The 12,476-nt window shown below is 38.9% G+C and overlaps 1 protein-coding gene across 3 annotated transcripts in view; it reads left to right on the forward strand.

Moving 5' to 3' along the window:
* PDE6C (phosphodiesterase 6C) overlaps nucleotides 1-12,476 on the forward strand; it is an 80,395-nt gene that overhangs the window by 12,833 nt on the left and 55,086 nt on the right. For all 3 annotated transcript variants that reach the window (XM_027839849.1, XM_027839848.1, XM_027839850.1), the window contains exons 9-11: nucleotides 1,087-1,236; nucleotides 2,915-3,058; nucleotides 6,878-6,946. In XM_027839849.1, coding sequence (XP_027695650.1) covers nucleotides 1,087-1,236; nucleotides 2,915-3,058; nucleotides 6,878-6,946 — 363 coding nt within the window. The remainder of the gene's footprint in view (nucleotides 1-1,086; nucleotides 1,237-2,914; nucleotides 3,059-6,877; nucleotides 6,947-12,476) is intronic.

Here is a 12,476-nt window from a genome sequence, read left to right on the forward strand (position 1 = left end):
TCTAAAGAGAATTTATCAAATCATTCAATAGATATTTATTAAATACTTACCTGGCACAAAGCAGTATGCCAGATATTGCGGAAGATCTGAAATTTAGGTAAAACATAGTCCTTGCCCTCGTGGATTGACAGTCTCATAAAGGGACATTAGCTCAGTAGGTATAACTATGATGCACAATATTACATGATAATATTACACGGTACTCATTAAAAGTGAATGAGAGAGGTGCAAAAGAAAGACCTCTGAGGACCAGGGAAGAATCAAGAATCAGAACCTGGGGCGAGAGGACTAAGGTGTCACTGGAGAAATCCCACTCATATCCCTCACCCTGGGTTGCCCTCCTCTTCTTAGTTTCCACTTTAGGAGAGAATCACAGAATCATTTCTTTTCAAAGCTAGAAGGCGTCTTAGAGATCATCACCATAGCAGCTAGCAATAACAAAGCACTTTACATATACTGTCTCATTTGATCCTCGAAACCATCCTGTGAAGCGGGTTATTATCCTCATTTTATAAATGCAAAAACTGAGGCACCGAGAAATTATGACTTGTCTAAGTTCACACAACCAGTAAGTGCCTGAGGCAAGATTTGAACTCAGCTCTTCCTGACTCCAAGTCTAACATTCTATCTACAGCACCAGATAGTTGTATCAGCTAATCTAGTTTCCTCATTTTACATATGAGGAAACTGAGGTACAGAGATAAAGTGACTTGCTCAAGGCTGTACAATTAGTAGCAAAGCTGGAACTTCTGACTGTCACTCTGGTCGGGTATTTTTGGGCAGGGCTAGCCCCGTATCTGTCAGGTTCATTCTCCCTGGGATGGCAATGCCTCATCTGAGTACTGTGACACCCAATTATATGAACAGGGTTGGCATGACTGCTGTCCTGGAAGCATTGGGCATACCATTCCTGGTGTCTGATAGAGTCTGCCCATGGGGACAGCTTCGTATTCAAAGAAATGACCTGGTCTCCCTTGAAACATCACTTTAAGGCCCTGCAGGATGGGTGGCAGCTGTCCCCCAGCACGCCTGAACCCTTCTCCACCCTGCCTGTCAATAAATGACCATAGCTTTTATCCTTTATAGAAAGGACCTGTTGATGAAACTGGCTGGATCATTCAAAATGTCCTCTCCCTACCCATAGTCAACAAGAAGGAAGACATCGTGGGAGTCGTGACGTTCTACAACCGAAAAGACGCAAAGCCCTTTGATGAATACGATGAGCAAATCACTGAGGTGAGTTTCATGAACTAACATAGGATAAGTGCCTAATTACTGCTTTGGTGTGCTCAGATTTCCTTTGAAAGCTCCATTATGGAGTGATTCACAAATGCTCAAAATAACCACCTCCCCAAATTGTTACTTCTGTATCCGGTACATTTTGTAGTCAGAATTTAAAATGTGGGCTTGCCAGGATGTTTCCCCAAATTTTCCCCAAATTGGGTAATGGAGAAGAGAGTTTTACCTCCTGCTCTGAGGTAGGTAACTTAACTACTGGCCGCCACACACAACTCATTCTGTGCTTTCTTATTTCATTCTCCCACCAGTGGTCCCATAATCATTCTATTTCCCAGCTCTCAGTTTCTCATTTTTAAGAGAACTGTGTGACCTAGCACAAATCACATCACCTCTGTAAATCTTTCAGGTTCCTCATCTGCTCAATTACCGGGTTGTACTGGAAGACCCCTAAGGTTCTTATCAGCTTTAGATACATGATCCCATAACCCTTTGGTGCTCCCCCCTCCCTTTTTCACCCTTCTTTTCTTGCTGACGTCTCAGGCTCTGTTTCACCTCACTGGTGACAGACATTGTCAACGCCTCTAATAAAATTCTCCTAGTACATAGGCATTTAACAATTATCCCACCAGTAGAATGTAACCTTCTTGAAGGTTATTTTATTTGCATGCACCTAACACAGCACTTTGCATATAGTGGACCCTTAATAAATATTTGTTCAATTGAATTGAATCTATATCTCATATTCCAAATCATGTTACTAAAAGCTGACTTGTAAAGTAAATTACCTTTCAGAAGAGTGGATGTAGCTTTCACATTCAATATATTATGATATTACTGTTGGGGGCAGTCTTAGGCAAAGTAATAGGTAATTATAATGATGGCTCACATTCACATTCTTAATTGTTTGTAAAACAGGCCAGGTTTGTGGTCAATGACCCTTTCCCCACTTTCCCCTCCCCTTTTCACTTTGCCAAGTCCAGTGGTACCCTCTCCAACTTTCCAAGTCTTCGTATGTATCTTGAATCTCCCCTAACAAAACTTGTTCTCAGAGTCTTAATTCATTTAGGATTATATTACTTAAATCTCTCCTTCTAGGAGTATTTTCAGTCTAACAGAGATCAAAACCTTAAAAATAAAGGTGACTGTTGCTCTGTGTCAGTGGTGGGACTTCAGGCAGCAACCAGTAGATGGAAAAGAAGTATGCCATTCCTGAATTTACAGTCCTAGATTCCATTGAATAATAATAGTGAGCATTTATATTAAAATCTGCTACATGTTTTACAAATATTATCTCATTCCATCCTTACAACAACCTTGAGAAGTAGGTTCTATTATTATTCCCCCCCGCCCTCAGAGATGAAGAGACTGAGACAGAGGTTAAATGACTTGCCCAGGGTCACACAGCTAGTAAATGTCTAAGGCTGGATTTGAATTTAGATCTTCCTGTCTCCAGGCCTGGTGCTCTATCCAGTGTGCCACCCAAATGCCCCTAATCTACAATCAAAGCTAACCCTATTTACGGTTATGATTATGAGTATTGTTCTTGCTTGATCAAAACAAGAAACCAAATGGCTGGGAATGAGGACATTGACTGATAGGGGGCCAAGATGTTTTTCATACCCAAATCCCTGTTTCTGGGTACCTTCAAGAAGCAGATGGTTTTCTTTTATTTCAGATTCTCACACAGTTTCTTGGTTGGTCTCTTTTAAATACTGACACCTATGAGAAAATGAATAAACTGGAAAACAGAAGGGACATCGCTTATGAAATGCTCATGTACCAGACCAAAGCTACTACTGGTGAAATTGAGTCTATTTTGGTAAGTGTATAATTTAGCTTTCCAGACAGCTAACTACTTAACTGTTTTCCCTGGAATTCCCCCAAGTTACCTAGAATTGGAGTGTGTTAAACGCATGCTGGAGTGGGAAGCAACATGCCTATCATGGGTTGTGATGTTTCTCCTACTGAGAGGCCATGAAGGGGATGAAGATGAGATTTACCGTAGATAAAAATCCCTATGTGATAAATTCATCAGGCCATCCAGAATTTCTACAATGGAATTTTATTAAACACAGTGAAATGTTATATTCTCAGGCTTCAGGAGTTGGAGATTAAACAAAGCAATGCCCAGACCCGTCGAAGTTCATCGGCGAGTAAAAAGAATGGTGTTTCATAGAAGAAGGAAGGATCTTCCATGCCCCGATCACCCCTAACCCTTTACTCCTTCTAGTTCCTGGATCAGAGGAAGAAAGAGAGTGTTGGAACTGGAAAGGACCTTATATGTAGTTCAACCTTCTCATTCTACAGAGAGGGACTGAAGCCAGAGAAAGAGATGACTAACTCCAGGTCACAAAGATGTGACTCAAACCCAGATTTCTGACTCCAAAATAGCAAGTCATCATGCTTTCCACATAAACACCAATCGTTAAAACACCATAGCGAGCATGAAAACATGACTGCTTGGAATAGCCACCCTACTCACAATTTAAAATAGTATGAATTTTTTAATTGTCTAGAAAATATTTGCATATATAATGGCTGGGCTAAAAAATAATTATTTTAAATATTCGACTTTCAGCTAGCGACTTAACATCTCTGGACCTCATCTGTAAGCCGATCTAAATCTGTGAATGAGAAGCAGTGTGGAATAATGAATAGGATATCAGACTTACAAAAGATCTGGGTTCAAATTCTGCCTTCTGTGATCATGGGCAAATCATTTAATCTTTCTAAGCCCACTCTGAGACTGATCAATCAAGAGACTGATCAATCAACAATCTATTAAGGGCTACGATAGGCATGACACGTGATTATACATTATATGATAAGTACAGTGCTCAGGTGGTGGGGAAATCAACCACTACTCTCAACGAATTTATTTTCTCTTAAAGGATTGTCATAGATAGAATACGCTCTGGTTCTATACACAAAATCACATATCTTTGATGTATTAACACCTGAATCATCATCTCCTATGGATCTATCTAATGTAATCAAAACCTATATAAGCTGAGCTCAACTTTTTTTTTGTATAGCATTGCCATTTGTAAATCCATGATGAGCAGATTCCAACTCCTTTAACTTGCTAATGCCAGAAATTGTTGTTGTTATTATTCAGTTGTACCAGACTCTTCATGACCCCATTTAGGGTTTTCTTGGCAAAGATACTGGAGTGGTTTACCATTTCCTTCTCCTGTTCATTTTTACAGACGAGAAGACTGAGGTAAACAGGGTTAAGTGACTTACCCAGGATCACATAGCTAGTAAATACCTGAAGCCAGATTTGAACTCATGAAGATGAGCCTTTCTGATTTCAGGACAGGCAAATCAGTGGCTATTTTCAACAGAAGAAAAGAAAATCGATAAAAGGAAGAAATATCCATGAAGGGGGTTGGGGGATGTGTGCTGCAGACACTGTCACATTATACTGGAAACTTGCCATTCATAGAACCTTGGGAGTAATCCTCATTTTATTAAGAAACTGAGGCCCCCCAAAAGCCTAAGGTCACAAAAGTAGTCAGTGCCAGGGCAAAGACTAAAGCCCATGCCTCCTAACTCCCAGGTTAGGGATCTTTCCATAATACCATGCTGGTATGAAATGCAAAGTAAATGAAATCTACCATGGAATAATCTTGCACTTGTGGGCAAACATCCATTGGTTTACTCTAGAGAAGGTGAATGTAGCTCCAGCAATGGTTACTAAGGAAAACGATTAAGCCAAATAGCTTGCATTTCTCTGTTATTTGAGCACTGACCTTTCAACAACAGTATTGGAGATCAATCCAAGAGTCTTAACTTTGTATTTGTTTATCTTCATAATGAAGACTTTGCAGCTTTTTTTCCCCATGTGCTGTCATGTGCTGTAAAATAATCTGATTAAGAAATAGGAGCTTTAGTAAACAGGATAATTAAATAACTTTTAAGGTAGCTATTTGCAGCTAAAATAGTAATACTATATTTTCGTATTTTATATGATTAACAACCTATTTATATTCTTATACTGTGGTACCCAAAACTGAACACAGTAATTTAGGTGTGTTTCGAGTTACTTTTGCAAAAAAAATCAAAATCGTCATCATCATCATCATCACTGGGAAGCCAAATTCTTGACGAATTTTTACAAAATTTCATAGGTTGGTCCTCACTTTTCAGAGACAAAGATCTTACTAGCACCATAATTTAAGCTTTTCCCATACTCATGAGAATTTTTGAATCACTAGCATAGTCTGTAAGAACACAAAGTTATATTTATGTTATTATGAGGCATCAATATAGGGCTTTAATTAAAGGTATGTAAAAACACTGTTTAAGTAAATATTAAATGAATAAATAAAGGAAAAATCACCCTTTAAGTAAAACAAATCTGCAAATGAAATTCTTTAGTTGAGAAACATATCTTTGAGGTAGAAAAAGTTTATAAATTATGCAATTTTATTGGACAATGGTCATACTGAAAAGTGAATACCTTAGAAAATAATGATAAGAATAAGAGTAAGAATAAAATAAGGAAATATTTTATTTGGCTATACAAATCCTGTGCAACAATCCATTGCACATTAATTATAAAAGAATAGGACAAAAAACCCCTATATTTATATGTAGCAATTTATACTTTTCAAAATGCTTTCACATATATTACTTTTCATGATCCTCACAATAACCCTAGTAGATAGAGCAAGTATTATTATTATCATTTCCATTTTACAAATAGGGCAACCAGGAAATAGAGAGGTCAAGAGACCTGTCTAAGATCGCATAGCCAATAACCAAATGGCAGTATTGTTAATAGAAAGAGCATTCAGCTACATGTTAGGAAACACAGAAGTCTTAGTTTTGCTACTTGCTTGCCATGTGAGTCCCTTCCACTCTCTCAGAAGTAAAACGAATGGGTTAGATTAAGAGAATCTCTAAGGTACCTTTTAGCTCTAAAATCTTATGGGGCAAGAGCCCAGATCTTCTCCCTCTTACTTCTTACTTCCTTATCTCTCCTTACCTCTCCCTCTTACTTATAGAAAGGCCGTCTGAAAGATAACATAAGATAAACATATGACAATTTCATAGCATGGTTCCATGAGGGTGACTTTATGATGCAGCTCCAGAAAAGAAATATTCTTCTTGCGAGGAACCAGCTCAGACAATAACTGGAAGACTCTAGGGGAACATTAATTGTCCATAGATCATATCTTGAAAATTACTGCTTTAGATGTCAGCAGGAAGATATTATCAAATAGTTGCTCTCTGCAAATGATGGGAAAGTGTGAATGATGGTCGGGAGAAAAGAGGGAAAGATGAATATTCTGAAACAATGTGGGTAAAAATAGCCACCTCAGGAGGATGAAGAAATACTTAAAATTACACCCCTATACAATTGACTTCAGTTCCACCGAGTATAGCTTGCCCTATGATATTATAAGATAACAAAGGGAAACATTTTCCAATGGACTGAGTCCTCAAATTTCTTCCAGGGTAAAAAGATGATAGTTCTTTCTCTTTAAAACTCCATGTCCCAGAAACTCGGAAAGCCAGGCCCCTCTTAAAAACCCACCAACATTTTTGCTATTAACAGTATTAGAAGAATTCAGTAGGGGTTAATTTCTGCTTCAGAGAAATTTACTATTTCAATGGTTTTACATTTTAGAAATACAAAGAGAAATTGAATACAAACATTATTGAAGACTGTGAAGAGAAACAACTCATCCAGATTTTGGTAAGTACTCTCATATTATGTTTAGTGACCTCATGACACAAAAGGGCTGCTATGTATGTTAAGAGAAATACCTCCTATTGCTTAAGAAGTTTCCTAGACCAATTCTGCTAGCACCCTGGGCAAAATGTGGGGAAAGATTACCCATATTAATCAAAGACTGAACATGTAGGTCCCAACCCATCTTTTATTTTATCCACACTGCCTAGCACATATATTAGTGCATAGAAAGTATTCTATAGAGTAAGGACTTCTGAGTGTTCAAACTACATGCAGTTTTGTTGTTCAGTCATGTCTGACTCTTCATGACCCCATTTGCAGTTTTCTTGGCAAAGATACTGGAATGGTTTACCATTTCCCTCTACACATGAGGAAACTGAGACAACATGGTTGAGTGACTTGCCCAGGGTCACACAGCTAGTAAGTGTCTAAGGCCAGATTTGAACTCAAGTCATCCTGATTCCAAGCTCAGCACTCTATCCACTGAGCCACTTAGCTGCCCACATGCATTTTAGGAATATATTGATATAGTTTACACTACTCTATTTGTTTTACTCGGGATTCACTCACTCAGTTACTAACTCTTTCAGTCATTCATTCATTTATTCATTCAATGATCATTTTAGTGTCTACTATGAGGCATCATGCAAAGAGCTGGAAATACAAATAAATACAGAAATGTTTAGTCCTCGCTTTCAAGGAGCTTACATTCTATTGGTGGAGCAACTGTGTAAAAAAAACAAGCAAACACAAAGTATATACAAATATTGTCTTTGGAGGAAGGGTCAACTCGTAACAGCCAACTTAAAAGAGATGGCCTTGAACTGATTTTTGAAGGAATTTAGAGCCTCTACAGAGTGGAGGTAAAGAAGTGCATGCCTGGCATGGGAGACAGAAGATAGAATATCACCAAAGAGCAAGTAGATTAGATTAGACAAAGCATTTGTTAAGCATTTACAATGTGCCAGACACTCTGCTAAGTGTTGGGAATATAAATACCTGCTTTCCTGTTCCAAATGGTGAGTTTCTCCTGGGAACTTCCGTTTGAGGAAATATCATCTCCCATGGAGAGCCATGTTCACTTCTAGCCTTATTTTAGCACGACCGTACTTAAAGCCTTTTTAGCAAAATAGATCTAGCCTCAGTTTGTGACTTGCTGGAAGGGCCTTTGAGAAAATGTGGGCGCAGCTAGGTGGCACAGTGGATAGAGCACTGGCCCTGGATTTAGGAGTACCTGAGTTCACAACCGGCCTCAGACACATAACCCTTACTAGCTGTGTGACCCTGGGCAAGTCACTTAACCCCATTGCCTAGCTTTAAAAAAAAAAATGTGGTTACCTGCACACCACAATGGAGCATTGGAGGATGCCTGAGGGAATATTGGTGTTATAAGGTCAACTTTTGTGTCAGGGTCTAGTTTGGAATCACGGGAAACACTCTGTGCAAAATTTCCCAAATGCAATCTAACTCCACTCCTATTCAGTTCTGGGCCTAGGTTGTTGTCCACATTCTCTGTCTGTCCAAAATCTGATGGACAAATTCAATGGACTGCCCATCCAACTACTTGTCATAAACTGGATAATATGCATTATTTTTCTACTTGGCTTTTCCTTCATGGATGGCTTGGCTGATCTCTTCAGAACGGCCACAGTTCTTACTAGTTAGATTCTATGACACTAGACAGTACTGTAGTTAATTTGTATTTATTTTATATTATATATTATAAGTAAGACAAAGTTTTATAGGAAAGCTCAAGAACCAAATTATTGTTTATATAAGAAATATGCTCAAAGTCCCAAACAATCAACTTTTCATTAACATTTGGAATAATGTTTGGAATAATGTAAGCCAACGACTCCAAATCACTTTTCGTAGAAAAAGAGGCCCAAGTGAAAACAAAATGAAGGTGAAAACCCCATTTTGTACCTATTGATGCATATTCTCCGAACATATACTCAAAAATTTCTACAGTTCTACCAACACTTACCCCATCACATGTCACGTGGCAAATAGGCCTGCTAAGAGCATGACAAATACATGTGTCTTAGCATGTGGCAGGTTAGGCCACAACCTCTTGAACAGAGAGAAAGGCCTACCTACCTTTCCCTAATTCTCCAGCACCTCCCACTCACTCCAAGAGTTAAAGCTCCCAACAGTCTTCATTGCTGAGGGTGAGGGAAATGTGTACAAGACACACTTTGAAGTTTAATTTCATTATTAGCATTTTCTTCTTCGCTTTCTTATGGCTAGCAATCAACAAAATAATAAACCAAGCCTGGACTTATAGTGTCTGATGATTTCTGCGGTGCAAATACTCACAGTGAAAATTTGACAATCAGTTCACCCCCTTAGCACAGGGGAATTGGAGAATGATCCCTGCATGATTCTTACCCAATATAAAAACATTCTCCAGCTCAGTCCTTCCCCACCCCCATTGTGTCCCAAGCTGTGTTCCTAAGGAGTCATTCCAGCGGAGGCTCTCCTTGAACATGTTTGCTCTGTCCCCCTGAGAATTAAGAATGGGATTACCAAGCCCTGCCCTGTCTAATCTGGTCAATCTTCTACATGCTGATAAAAGCCTCCATGTTATGACTTCTAACTGATTAACTCCTAAGGCCCAGCCACATTTGGGAAACTAGTTTAGCCCAGCTGATTTCTTTCACATTATCCTGCAGTGAGGAAAACCAGCAAATGATGCATCTAAGGTTTTCCTTTCAGGAAGGAATACACTGCCACGTCCAACCATTTAAAGCATTTCTCATTAAAGTTATGTAACAAGTACACTTTTTGTCTGTTGACACATGACTCCTAATCCATGTTATCAGGCTGGGTTTGGAAATCTAATCAACTCAACAAAACCCTGAAAGCTCTGAACTATTATCTCAATTTCCTCCCTGGATTTTGTGACCTCAGAAAAGTAACATCTCAACCATATAGCTTTCCAGATGAGGCAAAGAACATGAGATCTGCTTGCCTAATAGGTTAATGGCACCTGAAAGAAGACACTCTTCCTTTCCCAATCTCAGGTATTTAGCCACTTCTGACCCACTGAATAAGAGCAGAGATTTGTCCATGGCAATTAATACCAGTCTTTTCAGGACAAGGGGTCCGGAACATATTCTCCTGACCTGGAATTCAAACTCAGTAGTAAATTTAAATCTGTAAGGGAGTTTAGAGTCCATTTAATTCATTCTCCTTGTTTTAATATACAGAATTTGAGGCCAAGAGAGGAAGTTAAGTGACTTGCCCAAAGCTTCACAGGTAGTCAGTAACATAGGAAGATTCATAGAACTCTGCCATTTACTCTCAAGTTTGGAGTCTTGAAGCCTGGTCCCTCGACACTGATGGTATACGTGAGGCTAAGGGAATACTATGGGCTGGAATTTCTATCATATTCTGAGGAAATTTTCTTTCTCTGTCTTTTCTAACAGTACCCTGCAGCCTTGGTCCTCACCCCAAGTCCCACAGCCCTATTCCAATTTTAGTTAGGAGTTGTTGTTTTTTTTTAATCTGAAACTATATTTTTTTCTTTCATGTAGGGAACTTCCTGGTATAGAAATTCTCTTTTCTAATGCAGATCAGAAACTCGTCGATAACTAAATAACTTCGATTAGTTGGCTGGGGACACTGAGTAGTTGAGCCATTTTTCCCATGCTCACAGAGCTAGTTAGTACGTGTCATAAAGTAGGACTTCAATCTAGCTCTTCTTAACTCCCAGACCAGTAGTCCTCTATCTATTTAGTCCATGTTGCCCTTTTGGTCAAAGACATGGTTATTTTAATTATATATAAATTACATAAATAAATGCCTGTCTATATCTATCTATCTACCTATCTATCTAGAGAAAAGGCTAAGACTTATAGTAACCTTAGCCACAGTGTCCCTTTTCTTATCCCAGTGCCTCCTTCCTCTGTTCTGGCTTTTTTCACATGTAATTCCTGTCTGAAAATCTCCAGCTTATTTCTCCACTTACCTAATAATTTCCTCATCTGGCTTTGCTAATATGTCTCTCAAGTACTTAGTGGAAAATATACTGAACTTTAAAAGGTACATAAGCATTAGTCATCAGCAACACATTATAAATGAAAAATTTGCACAAGACAAGTCACTTACAGATTATCATCAGGGAAGTGTATGACTGAAAAAAAGAGACTAGTCACTTAGCAAGAATGAAGGATACTCCATGAACACCCCACATCCTCCGGTGGTATCCACCACTTATGGGAAGACCTCCTATGGAGGATTTATGGGGAGACAAGAGCTACGCATTCTCAAGTAGCAAGATGTGGCTATGAGAGTCGGACCATAAGGAAAGCTGAAACTTCCAAATTGTGGTGCTGGGGAAGACTTTTGAGAATCCCTTGGACAGCAAGGAGGTCACATCAGTCAATAATTAAAGAAATTAATTCAAGCTATTTACTGGGAGGTCAAATACTAAAACTGAAGCTTAAATACTTTGGCCACATAATGAGAAGACAGGACTCATTGGAAAAGACCCTGATGTTGGGAACGATTGAAGGCAAAAGGAAAAGGGGATGGCAGAGGATGAGAGAGATAGATAGTATCATGGAAACAACAAACATGAACTTGGAAAGTCTTTGAGAGAAGTGGAGGATAGAAAGGCCTGTCATGCTATGGTCCATGGCATGTGGTCCCATAGACCATTTTTACAAATTCCTTTAATAAAAGGATTTATTCTGTGAAGTTTGGATTCAGTCAAAGAGCCACACTTGAAGACCCAGAGGGCCACATGTGACCTCCAGGCCACAGGTTCCCCACCCCGGGTCCACGGGGTCATGAAGAGTGAGACACGACTACAAGAGATAGGAGTTCCAGTTGTATATAAGTTATGGTCTTCATTTCTAGAAAGAACAGCCATATCTGAGATCACAAATCCTCCCAAGTATCTATTAGAGATATCAATGTATCCCTTCTCTTCCCTCTAGTGCCTAGTATTGTACTCTTCACATAGTAGGCACTTTTTTGTTGTCCCTAACTCTTTTCAAGGATCAGTTCAAGTACCTAAGATTTTTCATTGATATCCCCAAATGTTAGCTTTTCCCCCTTTGAATTACTTCCTGCTTACTTTGTAAATATGTTGTGTTTACTTTTTTGAGTACCAGTCGTTTTCACCCAGTAGAATATGAGTTCCTAGAACTGGAGTTTCTCAGCTCTTTTGTGTCATGGACCCCTGTGACAATCTGATAAAGCCTATGAACACCTTTCCAGAAAAAAGGTTTTTAAATTCATAAAGTAAACTTCATAAGATTACAAAAGAAACCAATTACATTAAAATGCTGTTATAATGTGTGTGTGTGTGTGTGTGTGTGTGGGTGGGTGGGTGGGTGTTTAAAATTAGTTTCTCACACACCAGATTAAGAACTCCTTTCCTACAAGATGAGACTGTTCTTTTGTATCCTTTGTCTTAATCTCTCTCCATAGCAGCTCAGTGCCTGGCCCATCCTAAGCACTTCATAAATAATTGAATTGAATTTAGAAGTGCTTACTCTGTAGTTAACAATGGAACAATAGG

This window comes from Vombatus ursinus, unplaced genomic scaffold, assembly GCF_900497805.2.
Source record: "Vombatus ursinus unplaced genomic scaffold, bare-nosed wombat genome assembly UNPS02014833.1, whole genome shotgun sequence".
Taxonomy (NCBI): Eukaryota; Metazoa; Chordata; class Mammalia; order Diprotodontia; family Vombatidae; genus Vombatus; species Vombatus ursinus.